Source organism: Macaca mulatta, chromosome 2, assembly GCF_049350105.2.
Source record: "Macaca mulatta isolate MMU2019108-1 chromosome 2, T2T-MMU8v2.0, whole genome shotgun sequence".
Lineage (NCBI taxonomy): Eukaryota > Metazoa > Chordata > Mammalia > Primates > Cercopithecidae > Macaca > Macaca mulatta.
Window position 1 is genome coordinate 169,932,731 of NC_133407.1, and position 21,509 is coordinate 169,954,239.

General features: G+C 37.5%; 1 protein-coding gene across 4 annotated transcripts in view; it reads right to left on the bottom strand.

Moving 5' to 3' along the window:
• The window catches only part of ATP6V1A (ATPase H+ transporting V1 subunit A), a 63,181-nt gene that overhangs the window by 14,898 nt on the left and 26,774 nt on the right, over positions 1 to 21,509 (bottom strand). For 2 of the 4 annotated variants that reach the window (XM_028843329.2, NM_001260658.1), the window contains 10 exon segments: positions 17,218 to 17,309; positions 14,885 to 15,013; positions 11,705 to 11,919; positions 11,309 to 11,446; positions 8,964 to 9,115; positions 6,582 to 6,744; positions 5,631 to 5,739; positions 1,800 to 1,922; positions 1,590 to 1,704; positions 860 to 923 (listed from right to left, as the gene is read on the bottom strand). In XM_028843329.2, the coding sequence (XP_028699162.1) occupies positions 860 to 923; positions 1,590 to 1,704; positions 1,800 to 1,922; positions 5,631 to 5,739; positions 6,582 to 6,744; positions 8,964 to 9,115; positions 11,309 to 11,446; positions 11,705 to 11,919; positions 14,885 to 15,013; positions 17,218 to 17,299 (1,290 nt within the window). In that variant the 5' untranslated portion in view covers positions 17,300 to 17,309. 4 annotated transcript variants of the gene reach the window in all.

Here is a 21,509-nt window from a genome sequence, read left to right on the forward strand (position 1 = left end):
TTGAAACTCAGAATTTAGCAAATGTTAAAGAGCTTGAGAGTTGTAAATTTAGCCTCCGCCCTTTCCTTTTATCTGATACTGTCATAAATACAAGTAAATATTCTGTTTTTCCCACATGAATAATACACATATATCACTTTTTTTTTTTAAACTATAGCTCTGATTTGTATACATCTTTTATTTGGGCTTCTTTTAATAGTCAAGCTGGCTACCTATCCACTAAAATTCATGTCTTGTCACTGGGAAGCAAATGCTTAGGCAGAAACTGCATTTTCCAGCCTTGCTTTCACCTGGATGTGGCTAACAGAATGAGTGGAATGACTGTCACTTTTGAATCCAAGGTTCAAAAAAGGTGGGTATGCCTTCTCCTCAAGGCCTAGCTCACTTGTGTCAGCTAGATGCAGATGATCACCAGGCCAGGTGACAGTGGAGTCACAAGATGGAAGGAATCCTGGACTCAGAATTATTACTAAACAGAAGAGAGCCTTGGACCATACTGTGAAGAGAAATAACTTCTGGGTATTACACATTTTTGGGCCGCTTTGTTTCTATAACTAGGGTTACTATGACTTAAAGGATAGTATTACTCTAATACTAATCAAACCTTTGCTACCTAGATATATTTTCCACTTATATATTATTAAGTTTATTAAATATCCTACGTAAACAGCTAAGAAAAAAAACAGACAGTATTAAAGGCTCTGTGTTGAGAGTGTTTCTAAAACAAACTTTACCATTGCCTATACTTTAGAGACTAAATTAAATAATTTACAATGATTACATTAGATCGCATTAGAACAGCAGGGGCTGCAGAGAGGAGGAAAGGCTCAGAAGTTGACTACACTAGGGAAAGACATACCTGAACGATACCAAGAGTGGCAGATGTAACTGGATCAGAAAAATCACCACCAGGTGGAGAAACTCTAAATTAAAAAAAATATATGGTCATTACAAAAAAATACAGTCATTAGAAACGCTTATGAAAAATAACATATATATAAATGTTAAATTTTTTTGAAAGTCAATTTTAATGTAAACAACTTTTTAATGTAAATAACTTCAGAAATGACCTTTGGAAAGAAAATCTTACCTAAAAATCTTTAAAAAAGCCAGTATTTAAGTTGTAAATAAGAATGGAAACTACAGAACACTTTCTAGTATGAGACATGAGATAGATATTTTATTATAATCAATTTTATTATTCTAACCAAATAGATGAAGCAAGAAGGAAAAGCTCCAAGAAAAAAAGTATGGCTTTACATAGTGATCATGAATCTTCACTTTCGTTTCACCAAGATGCAATCTCACCTTATTACGTCTATAATTTCTAAATTCCAAAAATTAAATAAGTATCTAAATTAAACATATATAAATTAAAGTCAAACCTATGGTACCTAGAACATGTAGAAATTGCCTAAACATATGCATCTTCAAAGAGCTCCTTAGGTGACTCTGGAGTGCAACCCTCCTTAAGAATCGCTGCTCCCAGTGGGAGCTAAATATTCTCTTTACAATAAGTGACTTTTTTTCTCTGTTTAATACATCTGTAACTTTTTTCCTTTTATAAAGTACATAGTTTGGGTGCTTACGCTCCTACAATGCTGACACTCCCTTCTCTTTCAGGATTTCCAAGACATTTCACCCTGCCTGCTCGTTCATAAAAAGAGGCCAGACGGGCACCAAGATAGGCTGGATATCCACTATCTGAAAAAGGAAAAGATATTTTAAAACAGAGTTTCTAAGCCAGCCCTGAAAATCCTATCAGCCTTGTTTACATGATAAGCAATACACAGACTTACCTGCAGGCATTTCAGCTAAACGACCAGAGATTTCTCTAAGGGCCTCAGCCCATCTAGAGGTAGAGTCAGCCATCATACTGACATGATAGCCCATGTCACGGAAGTACTCGGACAGTGTGATTCCTAAATTGGGAAGAATATTATTATAAGTTACAAAGCTAGCATATAAAATCCTCGATCTTTCCACCCTTAAGAAAACTTTAAAGCAAAAAGCACACAACATAGACTGCTAACGGCTCCCTCAAAGCTGGTCTTCCTCTTTTTCTGGGCACACACTGAACTGTTTCCTAGCATCCTGTGCATTTAGATATGGCCAAGTAACTGATATCTGGCTAAGAAAACTCAAGTCAAAATAATGTGTTCTATGGCCAGGCAAGTCACATACTCTTCCATACTCTTTCTTCCTTCTGGCCTACTGAAATGGAGAGAACTCCCAGTAGTCTTGGAAGCCATGTGTTGAAAATGGTAGAGTTCGTTTCAGCCTGGATAGTGGCCCAGGATGACAGAGTAAAGAGTCTCCTGAACACTTGAAATAAACATCTATTATAATGAGCAAATATACATTTGGAATTATTTGATGCCATAGCCTAGCTTACCCTAATATAATGCACGTTTTAGAAAGCAGGAAATGACTTTCTCTATTTGTTGAAATAATTAAGTCTGAAATTAATTTTCAAATGTAGCTTCTCTATATATATCACATACACACACACAAGCATGTATGCATGCAAAAGTAACCCTTAACCAATCAGCTTGGGTGGTTACTTTTCAAAAGTAACAAATGTTATTAAAATGAGTAATATCTCAATTGTCCAGATTATTCTGCTATGCAGATCAGGTCCCATCCTGTAAATTTAGACAGTAAACCACTTATAAGCAGCTAATATACAGAAATGGGTGTTGGGTTCTAGTTCCTATTCTGTCATTAACCTTAGCAAAATAACTCGATCTCCCAGTGTGGCTTCCTAACCTATTAAAAATGGAATAATGCCTGCCCTATATACTTCTATATAGCAGATGAAGTGAATTAAATAAATGTCATCTAAAAAATACAAAGTGTTATGAAACTCTAAGATACTAGGAAAAATGTATAGTTATAAAAGCTCCAAAATCTAATGCCTTAGTTTCTTTATTTTACTGGTAAAGAAACAGAGGTTTATATAAGTAAAATTAACATAATTAATGGAAAATTCAGCACTTTACTATTTATCATATTGCATTCAGAATAAAAAATACTGACTGTTGAGGCATCCATAAAATGGTCTCATGAAGAAAGTCTTTAGGAAACATTATCAATATTAAGGCTTCAACAACACAATGATTACCACATATTCCAATCTAATAAGAACAGATCCTTTCTTATACAAGCACGCTGTGTTTTAAATCTGTGATGAAATGTCACAGATACTTGTGATACTAGACAGAAATGGCAGAAAAGACAGATACACATGAGTAAGTGAGAATTCTGACAGACCTACAGGTTTCAGATAAAGCTTCTTCAAACTTGAAGGCACATCCTGAGGAGCAACAGTGCTTTGTTTGGAACACTGCAAAAAGCTACATGGCCAGTTGCAGGAGTTCCTTGTACCCAGTTTGGCATCAAAGAGAAGCAGGGAGATGGGGATGAATAAAACAAAAGTAGGTACTCCCTATTTTCACTAAGTGAAAAGTGAGTGAGGCAGAGGGGAAGAATTCACTGTGAATGGTCTTACAGCTGCTAATTTCTGGTATTAGGCAAGAGTAAAATAGCTTTTTTACACAGCTGCATGCCATAGTAAACTTCACAAGTTACCATGAAGAATTCCTACTACCCAGGACACAGTCACAGCCACCCCTCCCATCTCCTGCAAAGATGAGTAACAGTAATAATAAACATCGGTATACAATATCTAAACAAAGATAAAATAAGAAAAAAGACAGAAGAGAAGAATACAATGATGGTCAAATAACTTGCCAAAGAATAAATGAAAACTGTGACCACAGGTTAAAAAAAAAAAAAAAAAAAAAACCCTATAATAATGCAGCCTACTACAAAATAAAATCTCAAGGCATATGGAGCAAGATAAGAAGAGTTATTTCATGAGCTGGCAGAACAAAAAGAAATAGAAGTGAAGGTTTCATTAGAAGCAACACAAAGAATAAATACCATTTATCCTGTGAACAGACAAAAGGCTAAATAAAGAGGATCAGAGAGGAAATAACGCACATGGAAAACAGATAACAAAAATCTAATATGTCCAGTTGGTATATTTGAAGAAGATAGCCATAATGAAAGAGAAAAAGTTTCAGATGCAATTTTCTAAATTTTTCCAAAATAAAAGACATATTTCATAGATTAAAAGGGTACATTATGTCTCCAGAACAATTTAATGAAACTACCAATATTGGGATATATCCTAATAAAGTTAAGAGACTTCAAAGTTAAAGAGAAAGTCTTTTGGGAAAAGAGAAAAATCACCTACAAAAGGAAAAAAAGCAGGCCAGCCTCAGCTTTTAATGTCCCCAGCATTTAATACTAGTTCTCAAAGAAAGAAATATTGATCAGGAATTTTTTTTTTTTTTTTTGAGACGGAGTCTCGCTCTGTCGCCCAGGCTGGAGTGTAGTGGCCAGATCTAAGCTCACTGCAAGCTCCGCCTCCCGGGTTCATGCCATTCTCCAGCCTCAGCCTCTGAGTAGCTGCGACTACAGGCGCTAGTTTTTTGTATTTTTTAGTAGAGACGGGGTTTCACCGCGTTAGCCAGGATGGTCTCGATCTCCTGACCTCGTGATCCGCCCATCTCAGCCTCCCAAAGTGCTGGGATTACAGGCTTGAGCCACCGCGCCCGGCTGATCAGGAATTTTATACTCAGCCAAACTACTATTAAAGTTTAAAGGCAGTAGAAAAAAAAATCAAATTTATGAAGAAACAAGAATTCAGAGAACATAGTTGCCAGAAATCTTCTTGAAGAAACTTCCAAAAGTCAAATCTTAGCCAATAAAGAAATGGAGAAATTATAGCCAAGGACTGCTAGCGAGCATTAATTCCATTTTAATGTAGGTCTACAGTTAATTCAAATATTGGCTTTATGGCTACAGAACAGAATGTAAGTTTTATAAATCCTGAAAATGTAGACATAAAAGCTGGGATGGAAATGGAACCAAAGATGGAAGGTCATTAACACATGAATTGTCTTATCTTTTATATCCCCAGACAAAATATATTAATTCAAAGCTGATAACTCAAGTTACAAAGGTACAACTATATTTAAAACTAGATCAATGATAAAATATGTAGTGAAAAAAGGTAGTATAAGATCATTTTATGATCATTAAAAAAATTGAGGCAGCTCTATAAATGTCTTATATTCATTTATTCTGAAGATATAATACATAATTTCTTTTCTTTTTTTTTTTTTTTTTTGAGACAGAGTCTTGCTCTGTCACTCAGGCTGGAGTGTAGTGACGCAATCTTGGCTCACTGCAACCTCTGCCTCCAGATTCAAGCGATTCTCCTGTCTCAGCCTCCTGAGTAGCTGGGATTAAAGGTGCCCACCACCACGCCCAGTCAATTTTTTGTATTTTTAGTAGAGACAGGGTTTCACTATGTTGGCCAGGCTGGTCTTGAACTCCTGACCTCAAGTGATCTGCCCGCCTGGGCCTCCCAAAGTACTGGGATCACAGCCATTGAGTCACCGCGCCTGGCCAAGTAAAATATTTTTTAAAAGCTAGGAATGTGCTTATATGTACAGAGACATTTTAGAATGAAAGCAAAAAGTTCTTTAGAAAAGTTTGGTGCCAGCTTTACACTTAAGAACAGATATTAACTGCTTTTATTCCAATTATATACTCACCAGTATAAATAGAGGCTTCTCTAGCAGCAACAGGCATATTGGAGGTATTGGCTACCAAAGCTGTCCTCTTCATAATTGACTCTACCTTACCATCAACCTCCATTGTGAGCTAGAGGTAAAATACATATTAGTGAATCTCCAATTTTTAAGGTAACATTTTAGCCCTCCATCTTTTTCTTTTTTTTTTTTAAACTTTTGCCCATATTTAATGCCTCTTATAATCAGTGTCCCTAAAGTAATATTCCGAACCACTCCAACCTCTCTTCCCTGTTCCACAGTGCTATGAAGAAGATAGATATTATTTCAATTTCATAAATAAAATACTTTATGAAAAAAATATTACTATAATAATCTAGATCATAAATCATATGCAAAGTTCACATCTATAAATGTTTTATTTCATCTTTCTCTCAATAAGTAAAAACCACCAGACCATAAAAAGAAACTTTCAATTGTTTGACTTAGGAATTAAAATTCCTGGCCAGGAGCGGTGGCTCATGCCTATAATCCCAGCACTTTGGGAGGCTGAGGTGGGTCGATTACTGGAGGTCAGGAGTTCAAGACCAGCCTGGCCAACATGGTGGAAACCCCGTCTCTACTAAAAATACAAAATTAGCTGGGCGTGGTGGCGTGCGCCTATAATCCCAGCTACTCAGGAGGCTGAGGCAGGAGAATCGCTTGAACCTGGGAGGCAGAGGTTGCAGTAAGCTGAGATGGTGCCACTGCACTCCAGCCTGGGCAAAAAGAGCGAAACTCCATCACACACACAAAAAGAATTAAAATTTCTTTTCTTGAATATACAAATTAATTACAAATATAATTTTAAAATTCCTTAAAGATCCTTGATGCATGACAGCATTGCTCCAGACCCAACACAAAGCTTTATTAATTGTCAATGAACATTGATTAGTGGTATTTTCTCTAGGATATTATTTGAAGCTTTATACAGACCTCTGGGAAGTCCCGGAGGACTTCAGACATCTCATTTCCTCTTTCACCACATCCTACATAGATGATTACATCACTGTTAGAATACTTGGATAGAGACTGTGATATCACTGTCTTTCCACAGCCAAAGGCTCCCGGGATAGCAGTAGTTCCTCCCTGGACACACCTAAAGAAAGAAAACAAAGTATGGATTACTTGACTTGCTAATAGATATTAATAAATAAAGTAGGGGCTGGGCACAGTCGCTCACGCCTGTAATCCCAGCAGCACTTTGGGGGGCCGAGGCAGGTGGATCATCTGAGATCAGGAGTTCGAGATCAGCCTGGCCAACATGGTAAAGCCCCGTCTCTTCTAAAAATACAAAAAAAAAAAAAGAAAGAAAAAGAAAAATTAGCCGGGTGTGGTGGTGGGCACCTGTAATCCCAGCTACTCTGGAGGTTGGGGCAGGAGAACTGCTTGAACTAAGAGGTGGAGGTTGTAGTGAACTGAGATCGTGCCTTTGCACTCCAGCCTGGGTGACGAGCAAAAAACTCCATCTCAAAAAAAATAAAACTAAATAAAAATAAATAAATAAAGTAGGTAAGGAACACAAAAACACAAGATAGAAAGCACTATGAAATATATTCCATAAACTGGAGAAGAGAGATATAAGAAAATAATAAGATAAAATAAGGCTAGGCATAGAGGCTTATGCCTGTAATCCCAATGCTTTGGGAGACTGAGGTGGGAGGACTGCCTGAGCCCAAGACTAGCCTGGGCAAAAGAGTGAGACCCTCTCTCCACAAAAAAATTTAGAAATTAGAAGGTCATGGTGGTGCATGTCTATGGCCTAGCTATTCGGAAGGCTGGGACAGGAGGATAACTGGAGCCCTGGAGTTTGAGGTTACAGTGAACTATAATCTAGGCATTACATTCCAGCCTGGGCCACAGAGTGATAACCTGTCTCTTAGAGAGAGAGAGAGAGAGAGAGAGAGAGAGAGAGAGAGAGAGAGAGAGAGGAGATGGTTTATGGTTTTTTAAGCAGTCGTAGAAAATGGAAAGAGCAGACAACAAATTAAGAAAGATTGCTGGGCAGCAGAGAGAGCCCAGTTGATTTTATTTAGTCAGTGCAAAAATAATGACAGTTTTTACCATTACTTTTAATAGAAATCATCAATTTATGGTGACATAAATCTACTGTTTTTTTAATTATACCACAATTCTTTGTTTTGAAAAAGTTACACATGCAAATAAATTAAATACACACTTTATACTGGGAAATCTATTCCTGTGCATGCTTTTGGTTTACTGAGTGACCTAATAAATTGCTTGGTAATAATTTATACTTAAATCATTTGAACTTTGTACATCACAAAACCAGTTTACCATAAAATTATACAATTGGTTACAGAAAGGCTTAAGCCAAAAATTTACATCAGTTGAAAGCTATAGATATTGGAGTATTTACTTCTTTGCCATGAAATAGGGCATCTTCCCCCTTGCTCTGTCATCTGAATTATTTAATAATTTTAAATCTAGAAGCAGATCCAGCATCAAACTTAAAGTTAGGTATTCATGTTGCTTGCTTCTCAGTTTGGGATGGAGTTTGGGACTAAATTGATCCCCTGGATCACGTGATGACTGCAGAGATTTCCTTCACCAAAAATCAGATTAAAGCTGTGTTTCTGCAGAGGTATGGGTGCACTAGAGCATTTAGAAGCACATTCTGTACTATTTTCTTTCCCTCTTCCAAATGTTATCCCAGTTATTTGGGTGGGGCTTCTGTCTTGGTTTCCAGTCTAGGATAACTTAAGAAACATGGTGGCCAGGTGCAGTGGCTCACGCCTGTAATCCTAGAACTTTGGGAGGCCAAGGCAGGTGGATGACTTGAGCTCAGAAGTTTGAGATCAGCCTAGGCAACATAGTCAAACCTGGTCTCTACCAAAAATACAAAAAATTAGCTAGGTGTGGTGGTGCATGCCTGTGGTCCCAGCTACTCGGGAGGGTGAGGCAGGAGGAGGACTGCTTGAGCCTGGGAGGCAGAGGTTGCAGTGAGCTGAGATCACGCCACTGCACTCTAGCGTGGGTGAGTGAGATCCTGTCTCAACTAGAAAAAAAAAGAAACACAGTTATACTGTTTTGGTACAGATTTTCTTCAGCAAATTTAATTTTTCCAGAAAAGTTTCAGAAATAATGCTTTCTGTGGGCAACTATGAAAAAAGTAAATCTTCAATGGTTTGAATTTATAGTAAGTGCTAGCAATAGAAAAATATTTAATTCACCATTATTACTCTAGATAATGTATTACAGTGTTAAACACATAAACCCTTTATCTATGAAGATAATAAAAACATAAGCACATATAATAACTCTGAGGGAAAATCATGGGACACATCTCAAACTTACGGAAAAAGGGCATCAAGGACTCTCTGGCCAGTCAACAGAGGATGATTGGCTGGCAGCTTCTCAGTGACAGGTCGAACTTGACGTACAGGCCATACTTGCACCATGGTGAACTTTTCCTTTACACCTTCAAATTCAAGCTCCAAGACAACATCCTATAAAAATACAGTACGATTTTAGTATGGTCAAATTTGTGAACATTTCTTCCTTCAAAATCAAAGTAACCCGATTCTCCTTGGGGTTAGGAAGGTGATACATGTAATCAAAAAGGTAACGAGTAATACAATAACATTTGTGAACATTGAGATGCTTTCAAACATTCACAAATAGCGCCAATGTCCATGGCCCTACAGAAATCTCTAATTTTGTTGAAATACGAATTTGAATTATCTGCTTTACGGGGGTTGCTCCATTGGGAGTGAGTCTCCAAACTAGTGTGCAAATCTAGTTGATTTCCCCAAATCCGTGTCTTAACTCTTGTTCTCCATAACTGATAGAGCACAGTCTTACTCTTATGAAATGATTAAAAAATTACTATTTCTTATCACATTTTATTGGGAGAAAATTATATGCTATGATAGTCTTTTCAATAAAGTTATCTTCATACCCATAAAGATTACGAGCCTAATGTGTATTATGTGACTGTAAATAACATTAAAGGTCTAAGTTTTAATCCAGTGCCAGGCATGGATTACAGCTTACGCCTGTGATCCCAGCACTTTTGGGAGGCCAAGGCAGGAGGATCACTTGAGTACAGAAGTTCAAGACCAGCCTGGGCAACAGAATGAGATCCTGTCCCTAAAAAAAATTTTTTTAAATTAGGCTGGGCACGGTGGCTCACGCCTGTAATCTCAGCAATTTGGGAGACTGAGGTGGGCAGATCACGAGGTCAGGAGATCAAGACCATCCTGGCCAACATGATGAAACCCCATCTCTACTAAAAAAACAAAAATTAGCCGAGTGTGGTGGCAGACACCTGTAATCCCACCTACTTGGAAAGCTGAGGTAGGAGAATCGCTTGAACCCAAGAGGCGGAGGATACAGTGAGCAGAGATCACCCCACTGTACTCCAGCCTGGTGACAGAGTGACAGAGCAAGAGTCCATCTCAAAAAAAAAAAAAAAAAAAAATTAACCGGGCATGGTGGCATGTGCCTGTGGTCCCAGATACTTGGGAGGCTGAGGTGATAGAATTGCTTGAGCCCAGCAGGTTGAGGCTGCAGTGAGCTATGATTGCACCACTGCACTCCAGTCTGGGCAACACAGCAAGACACTGTCTCAAAAAAAAAAGAAAAAGAAAAAAGATAATTCAAATAATCTTATATAATATATATGATTATATAATAATAATAATTACATAATAATATATAATAATAATTATATAACAATTATATTATTATTATTTTTTTAGATAGAGTCTTGCTCTGTTGCCCAGGTTGGAGTGCAATGGTGCAATCTCAGCTCACTACAACCTCTGCCTCCCAGGTTCAAGCGAATTTCCTGCCTCAGCCTCCTGAGTAGCTGGGATTACAGGCGTCCGCCACCACGCCTGGCTAATTTTTGTATTTTTAGTAGAGACGGGGTTTCACCATATTGGTCAGGGTGGTCTTGATCTCCTGACCTTGTGATCTGCCCGCCTCGCCCTCTCAAAGTGCAGGGATTACAGGTGTGAGACTACGCGCCCAGTCCTATTACATAATTATTATGTGAATATTAATACACCATTAAAATCAAAGTCTATTCTATGCCTAAACAATTAGGGCTTTAAATAAATGTAGCATCAGTTAAGATGGTAGAAAACTGTTACATTTCTTTAAAAAGAAATACTATGTTCTGCTTTTTTATCCCTGAATCCAAGTTAAAAACAAACAAAAAAACCTTCAAAAATTATAGGAGTTACTCAAAACTTACATATTAAATATCAATTGTTTAATTACTTAGGGCACTAAAACTGGGCAGCTGTCATATAAAAATAGAGCCACAGGCCGGGTGCGGTGGCTCAAGCCTGTAATCCCAGCACTTTGGGAGGCCGAGACGGGCGGATCACGAGGTCAGGAGATCGAGACCATCCTGGCTAACACGGTGAAACCCCGTCTCTACTAAAAAATACAAAAAACTAGCCGGGCGAGGTGGCGGGCGCCTGTAGTCCCAGCTACTCGGGAGGCTGAGGCAGGAGAATGGTCTAAACCCGGGAGGCGGAGCTTGCAGTGAGCTGAGATCCGGCCACTGCACCCCAGCCTGGGCGACAGAGCAAGACTCTGTCTCAAAAAAAATAAAATAAAATAAAATAAAATAAAATAAATAATAAAAATAGAGCCACTCTGCAGGATAAAGTTCAAATGATACTTACAGAGGTATCATAATTCCCAGGTGGAGCAATATAAGTTACAGTTCCTCTGTTTCGTGGGGGTAACATGATTTTGTGTTTGATAAGCGAGTTCTCATTGACAATTCCATAAATGTCTCCGCCAGTGATATGACTACCAACCTAGAGGATAAATGTATTTGCTGTTTAATTTTCAAATAAATGTCAAGTAGACTTGCCCCTGCTGCTATAATTTAAATCATTTACCTGACTTATCAATAAAACATTAGTTCTAAAATCCCACAAAGTAGAGTTAAGAAAAAATTTAAACTATGCTTCTGTAGTCTATTTTTACTTGGACTAACAGTACAATGTAGTTTACTAAACATTCATTTTATATTCTTTCAAGAACTTCAGAAATTCTTGGTTACACAGACATACCCGTAGGTTTTTGCAAGGTGTAAAGTCCCATTTGATATCTCTGCTAAGAGCAGACACATTTACTCCTCTGGGGATGTAGATGCTTTGGGTCTGACTGCTGATATCCGACAAAGGTCTTTGAATACCATCAAAAATGGCTCCCATAATGCCAGGACCAAGCTCTACAGAGAGGGGTTTACCAGTGCGAAGTACAGGATCTCCAACAGAAACACCAGCTAAAAACAGCAGCTAAGGAAAACCTATTATGAAGGTTTAAAGACACTATTAACAGGAAATACCACAGTTTAACAAGGAAATGCCACTCAAGAAGTGAAAACAGAAGTTCCCAAACTTTCTCAGTTCACAGGATTTGTAGTGTTTTCAGTAATTTTTTTCAGTGTCCCAGGACAAAAGATATATCTAACACTTGCATTTATTAAATAGTTATGTCTAAATAACCTAATATGTATATATGTACTAACAACTGAGTAGCAATTTGAGAAAAATATATGCATAAGTTGAAAAAAAAAGAATATTAATTTCAGTTCTAAATATCCATAATTCTTATGAATGTATATGCCCTTGGGGAACTATATAATTTTCCAATCTTGGAATCAGATTGGAAACCTGTTCCATTTTGATTTTCACATTATACTTGCTTTTGTAGCTTAGCAACTGCCAAAAACTCAGCTTTGCAAAGATATGATATCACTGACAAAAATATAGTACAGCAACATAATGAAACTGTTTATTATCTCAAGCTACTAGTTCATGTGGTGTCTGACAATATGTCTAACATTCCTGTGTTTGCCTCAAAAATTTTAAATATCCTGGCACCACATGAGTTTGCTGCAGCTTCTCAGAATGCCTCTGCAAAGTTTGGAAACCACAGGGCTAAAAATAGAAGCAAAACCCTCTCGTTAATACATTGCTTCACATATACGGCTAAGGAATCAGTCCCCTGATAAGGGTATTAGTACTGGGACAAAACCTAAAATCTTAAAAATAAAGTTATTTTGAAAACATACAAATAAGAATAAAACATATAAATAAGCATAATGAGTCCACTTTATTCTCACACATTTGTTGACAGGAGTAAAATCAGTACAACTTTTCCTGAGAGCAATTTAGCAATATTTATCAAAATTCAAAATGGGTAAGTCTTGACCTAGGAATCCAACTTCTGTGAATTCTTACTATACTTACACTGTAGCACTGTTTATAACAACCAAAGACTAGAAACCAAAACTTCTATCATTAAGATATTAAGTAAATAATCGTACATTTATATGATGGAATTATTATATGGCTGTAAAAAAAAGAACCAGAGTTATCATGAATTCCTCTAGAAATATCTCTAAACTATGTATTTTCATTTCCAATTTTGATTATGAAAATCTTCTGAACAACAACAAAGTTGAAAGAATTTTACAGTGGACTTCCAATCTCTACCAGTTAGAGTCTACCTTTAGCATTTTACTATATTTATCACATATCTATTTATCTTCTAGAATACATATACTTTTAAGTGAAAAAAAGCAAGGTGTATAACAGTACATATAATATGCTATCTTGGGAGGCCGAGGCGGGTGGATCACGAGGTCAGGAGTTCAAGACCAGCCTGGCCAAGATGGTGAAACCCCGTCTCTACTAAAAATACAAAAAATTAGCTGGGTGTGGTGGCACACGCCTGTAATCCCAGCTACTCGGGAGGCTGAGGCAGAGAATAGGTTAAACCTGGGAGGCAGAGGTTGCAGTAAGCTGAGATCGTGCCACTGCACTCCAGCCTGGGCGACAGAGCAAGACTCCATCTCAAAAAAAACAAACAAACAAAAAACAAACACATATAGAGAGAGAAAAAGGAAAGAAAAATACAAATATTTGTATTTGCTCATGTCTGTAATTACTAAACTAGAAGGATATACAATAAAGGGAGCTATAAATGTGGTTGCATGTGTGCATGGAAGTGTGTATGTGTTTTGATAAATGGCTAGATACAAGACAACAAAGGCAAGGAGGGTTGTCACTGTTTACATTTTCATTTATTTTAATCTTCAAGCCATGTAAAAGATTAAACAAAAGATAAAAGTAACAATAGAAAAAATATTTCTGATTAGTTACAATTTCATAGCTACAAAAACTTCTGTTTTTATTTAAAATTTTTAGATGATTTTGTTTTAAATTGGCACCTAGTACTATAGAGAGACTAGTTAACTGCATGCATGTGTTTTAGAATGGCCAAAAACATCATACCAAATAAATCTTGATTAAATACTCAAATAATTAATGGGGATTTTGAGAATCAAAGTAAAACACATATAGAAGCACTAAAAAAGTGATTCTTCTTCACTAGGCTTAACCCTTTATGCTTATTTTTCATAGAAAATTGAAAATAAATACTATGTTTAAAAGCCAAAATTATGATAACCAAATAGTAAAGCTTTCCTAGTAATAAAACTGAAATGTAATACGTCACTCGGTGCTATTATGGTGACCAATTTATTTGTGGACTTACTATTTTAAACCGAAATCATAATTGGAGAATTTTAACTTCACAAATCAATATTGTTATTCTGTTTACGCTTTCTTCCACAGTATGTGTCCCACTGAAGAAAAAGTTCAGTTGATCCCCCTGAAGTTCATGAATTACTGAAGCAGTAAGAGCAATGAAAGTTCAGAAGATACTAATTTCTTAAAATAAGAATATTAATTCATAGTACCTTTCTCTCTTTCTTTAACGTACTCCGGTATAATTTAGGTCTCTTCACAACACCAGCATTTCATGCTTCTAATAACATTAGTTGTTGCTGCTTTGCTGCTTCTACCTTTGGCTTAAATCCTTACTTTTTTTTTTCTTTTCTGAGACAGAGTCTCACTCTGTCACCCAGGCTGGAGTGCAGCGGTGCAATCTTGGCTCACTGCAACCTCCCTCCTCCGGGGTTCAAGCGATTCCCCTGCCTCAGTCTCCCGAGTGGCTGGAATTACAGGCGCCTGCCACTACGCCCAGCTAATTTTCTTATTTTTATTAGAGATGGAGTTTTACCATGATGGCCAAGCTGGTCTCAAATTCCTGACCTCAGGTGATCTGTCTGCCTCGGCCTCCCAAAGTGCTGGGATTACAGGTGTGAGGCACTGTGCCTGGCCTAAATCCTTAAATTTTGAAATATAGAAAGTGGCAGGAAATTGAGCCAAAAAGGATACAAGTTTCTTCATACACCTGAATAGTAGCCATGTCACCCTCCAATCGAATAATCTCTCCAACCAACTCGCTGTGGCCCACTCTCACCAGCTCATACATGGCTGCACCCGCCATGTCACAGGCTGTAACCACTGAAGAGAACAAAAGACTATTTTGATGACTTAAAACTCTAGTGTTCTGTGAATAGTCACAAATTATTAAAACACCCAATAAACCCAGTATCGTGCCTCTCTCATATATTCATAAGAAGAATAAAAACCTACTATTGAACATACTGGTAGTTTCACATAGATACATTTTTAGTGTATAATATAAACAGATAAGCCAAAGATTATTTATTTACATAATATACATGAAAACTTTTCAAACATTTCAAGTTCTGCACGGCAAACTTACCTGGTAGGATTCAAGTATGTTCTGAGAGTTGCTATGATATATGGAGTGAAGGCTTTGGAACAATAAAAAAACTTTTAAAAGTAGAAATTGGAATAAATGGTTTGGCTAGTAGTATGGTGGAATGCCACACAATTATCACTTTGCTATGCTGTTACCATTTCCTTTGAGAGACAGACCTAAAGGAACATCTTTACTTTCTAACAACTTACAGCAGTGGTTCTTAAAACTATTCTGGGACATGGACCCTTTTGAAAAACTAATAATAGCTCTACTAGAAAAACTCACACGCACATCTACAAAATTTTTTTCATAGGCCATAAGGATATTTACAATCAGTCACCACCACTGGGTAAGAAATTATCAATGGAATTCCATTTACTGAACTTACTATTTTGGACCATGTTGTCTAGTAAGCAAAACTTACTTTTCTAGCAGGGAGGAAAGGAAAGGTTGCCATATTTTTAGACACGTGTAAGAATAAACCAATTTTTAATATTTAGCCTTGTGATACAACTGATTAGAACTATATAACAGGTAATACTTCAGTGGAAACTATTAAAGTTTTATGAGTTAATTAACCTGTGTTAAAACAATGAAGACTTATTCATTCTGTAAATATTTCCCTCTATACTGATTACTTAAGAATTAAGATGCACTGAAATACCAGAGATAGTGAAATTTAAAAATCATATTTCATAAGCCAAAAAAGGATGCCATTGTTCCATTGCCTTATTAAGTACTTAAGAATTAAAAATTGCAGGAGGCAAGGGGAGGGAGAGCATTAGGACAAATACCTAATGCATGTGGGGCTTAAAACCTATATAACAGATTGATAGGTGCAGCAAGCCACCATGGCACATGTATACCTATGTAACAAACCTACACTTTCTGCACATGTATCCCAGAACTTAAAAGTAAAATCTAAAAAAATTTTTTTTTAAAAATTGTTTCCAGGAGCAGTTTACTACACAGTTTCACAGAGTATTTTTTCCTGAACTCTTTGATGTTCTTTTGCTTTTTCTCTAAAAGTTCTTGGGTTTAGCCTGTCCTTCCTAAAGACCCTTATGATCATTGAGAGGACAATTATTTCTCTGCATGGCAAAAGATACTGATAACCTTTTAATGACTTGCCAATGAAATCAAGCTCAAACACCAAGTTCTTGGGGGAGAAAAAAGGGGACAGTGACTGACAGTTTTCATTTGCATAAACATCAAAAAACTGTCATCACCACTACTGTAACTGGAACAAGAAAAAGACTATATAGCATGAGGTTTGAAGGATAATACATCACTAAGCAGGCTTTACTTAGAGAAACTGTGACTGTGAATCACATTTTGTAGAGGGAGTATTCAATAACAAAACAAATACTGGCGCAAGATTTATTATTTAAAAAGCAGCACTCCACGTTTTGGCAGAATGGACACAAAGTTTGGGTACTAAAACTTCTTTCCCACAGGTAGTTAATAAGACACTTAACCATTCAAAAAGTTTCATAAATGCAAAAGGCAAAAGCTAATATTACTGAGAAATGCTCTGAGCATTTGAATTATTAAAGTTCAAAGCAAATTAACATTTACTGAATGCCTGCTATATGCAAGATATTACATATTAAAAGCAATATACTTCATAGTTTTTTTTACCTCAAATTTAACAAAAAATTAAGACACATAAAACTGAACACTGGTTGAACATTTACATAATTATAAACAGGATATCACAAAGCAGCACCTCAATAATTATCAAATTTAGATAATCAATGCTAGATGAGCCCTTATGATACAGATTCTACTTAAGTCTTACAGTCACTATGAGATCTCCTAATGACAAACGGAATTTATGCAGGTAAACAGAAAGTTGTATATTTCTATGTAAAATATTTTGAAAAGACATTAATCAAAGTTAGATATCCTTATTTTGAGATTATGATGTATTACTTACCAGGTCCTGAGACCCCATGCACATAACCAAATGTGCTTTCTTTATCTTCATCGAGTATTTTGGGTAGCTTGGAAAAATCCATGTTAGTTTACCTATGGTAAATAAATAAATAAATAAGTTATAATTATAAACCCTAAAGCAAAAGAACCAAAATACAGGTAGTCCACTAAGATGAGACCACTCTCATCCTTGGTGTATTCTTGAGTTATTATACTTCTTCAAAGTAGAATATAAAAATTTCCTTTTTCTTAATTTGAAACAATTTTTAAGAGGCTCTCTGTCACCCAGGCTGGAGTGTGGTGGTACAGTTATATCTCACTGCAGCCTCAGACTCCTGGACTCTAGCAATCCTCCTGCCTCAGCCTCCCAAGTAGCTATGACTACAGGTGTGTGCCACTACAGGACACACCACTACAGGTGTGTCCCAGCTAGTATTTGTTTGTTTTGTTTTTTGTTTTTGTTTGTTTTTGAGACAAAGTCTAACTCCACCACCCAGGCTGGAGTGCGGTGGAAGGATCTCTGCTCACTGCAACCTCTGCCTCCCAAGTTTAAGCAATTTCTGTGCCTCAGCCTCCAGTGTAGCTGGAATTACAGGTGCACGTGACCACGCCTGGCTAATTTTTGTATTTTTAGTAGAGACAGGGTTTTGCCACGTTGGCCAGTCTGGTCTCAAACTCCTGACCTCAAGTGATCTGCCCACCTCAGCCTCCCAAAGTTCTGGGAGTATAGACGTGAGCCACTGAACCCAGCCAAAATTCCCAAAATGTAGTTAAAACTACCCTATTCCTGGATGCTTAATGGTTATATCACAACTGAATTATATCTCTATGTGAGGTATTTCATATGAAATATCGATAAGTATAACAAAAAAGTAAAGTTTTTTCAAAGATTTATCCACCCCTACAACAAGCCCATCCTCAATGACCTCTCTGACTTATCCAACTACTCTTCCACTTAATCATGCTGCAAATACATTCTGAACTCTTTGTCAGTTCTCAAAAACACAAGCACATTCTACCTCAGGGCCTTTTGAACAGGTTGTTCCATCTGCTTAGAATGTTCTTCTCCAAGGTATCTGCTCCTACATCTCCTTCAGGTCTTTTTTTCTAACACGGTCTGGTTCCGTCAGCTAGGCAGGAGTGTAATGGTGTGATCATGGCTCACAGCCAACTCAACGTCCTGGGTTCAAGAGATCCTACCACCTCATCCTCCCTAGTACCTGGGACCACAGGTGTGTGCTACCACATCTGGCTAATTTTATTTTATTTTCTGTGACGACAAGGTCTCAGTATGTCGCCTAGGCCGGTCTTAACCTCCTGGGCCCAAGTGATTCTCTGGCCTTGGCCTCCTGAAGTGTTGGGATTACAGGTGTGAGTCACCATGTTCAGTATCCCTTCAGATCTTTACTCAAACATCACCTTCTCCATGAGGCTTCTCTGTCCATTTATTTAAAACTGCAACATCCTCCCTCCTTCCCTACTTTATTTTATACCACAGCATTTTTTACAATGTAACAAATTATATATTTTACATTTTAAAAGTATCTATTTATTACCTATCTTTAAATTTTAACTAGGAATGTTTTTCCTTCTTTTAGTGGAACACACAGAATAGTTTAAGAAATTCATTTCAACCTCTTACTTTATAGATATACAATCTAAAAAACATGAACTATCCAAGTTCACATTGAAAACTGATAACAGATTCCAAAGGAGAAAGTTTATTTGTGACTGCTGGTCTACCTTAATAACTATTACCAATTGAATGAGGGAGATGAAATACATGTACACTTGAAAAGCTAAATAATGTCCAAAAATAACCACAAAGAGTCATAGATCAGTAAGTGATAAAGTACCAAATAATATACCCTTATTTACTAAAAGTTCAAAGATTAGAATGTTTAGAGAAGACATCTTGAAGGTCAGGTAGAATTTGCACACAGTAGAAAAAGAAAGGTAGCAAAGACACTGCGGAGGGTAGAGGGGGTGCCAATAACAAAAGAATGGAGAAAAACATTCAGGAATAGTGAACAGACCAGCCTGACTGGTATAAAAGACTTATATTAAAGCAGCAGTGGGAAACAAGGATGTAAGGGTAAAGACTAATTTGTGGATCTTGAACTGACTGCCAAAATAAGTGGACTTTATTCTATAAACACAAGGAAATCAGTGAAGATTGAGGGAGAACTATTATAAGAATGGTATTCAATTACTTTAACAGAATTAAAGTAGGGTAGGCAGGATAAGTTGAAACAGCTCAGGAAATAGGTAAGGCTTGAATGTCAATGGAATTCCATTTATTATATGTTTACAGAGCTTTTGAAGCTTTAAATAGCTGTATAGTAAAACAAAATGACTTAAATGCTCAACTGAGGGGCAAACACCACCTTGGGAACAGAGGAGAAACTGATTCCAACTTGAAGAAGTGTAGACCAATGTGGATGAAGTATAGTGAACAAGTAGCTGTAAAGTAAGTTTTTGTTTCTTTTTTTTTTTGAGACACGTTCTCGCTGTCACGCAGGCTGGAGTGCAGTGGTGGGATCACGGCTCACTGCAGCCTTGACCTCCTGGGCTCAAGTGATCACCTCAGCCGCCCCCGTCCCCACCCCACCCAGTAGCTGGCAAGACAAGCACGTGCCACCGCACCCAGCTAATTTTTACATTTATTGTAGAGATAGGGTTTCACCATGTTGCCCAGATTGGCCTCAAACTCTTGGGCTCAAGTGATCTGCCTGCCTCAGCCTCCCAAAGTGCTGGGATTACAGACATGAGCCACTGCTCCTGGCAGAAATTTATTAGGTTTTTTGGCTTCCTGAACACACAGTAGAAGAAGTCATTAAGAGCAGGCATGGGACTGTAAAACATTGGAATCTAAAGAGACAGAACGAGACTTTCTAGAAACTATGAGATAATACGGGGGAAAATGGAAAGAAAATTTAAAGACAAACATATTTAATTGGACAACAGGTTGGGAGGAGTCTTCAAAGAAGTAGTGAACAAGTGAATGAGGTGAAATTTCAATCTTCAGAAAATCAAAGATTTTCAAAATCAGAAGAAACTGACAATCATACATAGTCTAAGTTCCTCCCCAAATATGGGTATTTCCTCTATAGCATTCATGATACATGGTCATCTGCCTATTAAAGTGGAAACAGCATGAGATCATGGGTCAGCAGACTTGGGATCACATTCTGGTCCTACCAATAACATGCTGCAGAACATCTTGGACAAATCAGAATCTCTTAATATCTGCATTTGAAAAACAGTAATAATGCTACCACCTACCCCAGACTTGTGATTGCCTTACAAATTTGCTTAAATGTTCCTTGTGTCTGGGTGAGGTGGCTCATGCCTATAATTCCAGCACTTTGGGGGGCTGAGGTGGGCGAATCACCTGAGGTCAGAAGTTCGACATTGGCCTAGCCAACATGGCAAAACCCCGTCTCTACTAAGAATACAAAAATTAGCCGGGCGTGGTGGTGGGCACCTGTAATTCCAGCTACTCAGGAGGCTGAGGCAGGAGAATTGCTTGAACCTGGGAGGCGGAGGGTGCAGTGAGCCAAGATTGCACCACTGCATTCCAGCCTGGGCAACAAAAACAAAACTCCGTCTCAAAAAAAAAAGTTCCTCGTGAAATGTAATATGCTTACAAAAATGTCATCAGTAACACTATTTGAATATAGGTCCTGAATTTGGAAAAAGCCATTCTGTTTTTAGAAATACTATCTCATATCCAAACTAAATCTACTTCCCTTTACTTCTATCCTCTGGCCCTATTTTTTCCAACTACTATAGCCACACAAGGTATGTTTCCTCTCCAAGCAAATTCTCTTTAGTGCTTTCCACTGTCCCTCAAAGCATAATCTTTTCAGATCCCTCACTCCTGAAACTACCCTTTTCTAGAAGTATTTCACAAGGTCAGTATTTCTTTTAACTAGTACAAATAAAACAACATTCTAGATGCTGTATGATTGAGTACTGAAGAGTACTACTTCATCTATTCTGAATGCTGCCTTTTTTTTTTTTTTTTTTTTTTTTTTGAGACAGGGTCTCGCTCTCACTCTGTCACCCAGGCTGGAGCACAGTGGTGCAATCTCGGTTCACTGCAACCTCCACCTCCGAGGTTCAAGCAATTCTTGTGCCTCAGCCTCCTGAGTAGCTGGGACTACAGTGTGCGCCAGTACGCCCAGCTAATTTTTGTATTTTTAGTAGAGACAGGGTTTCACCATGTTGGCCAGACTGGTCTCGAACTCCTGACCTCAAGTGATCTGCCCACCTGTAATTCCAAAGTGC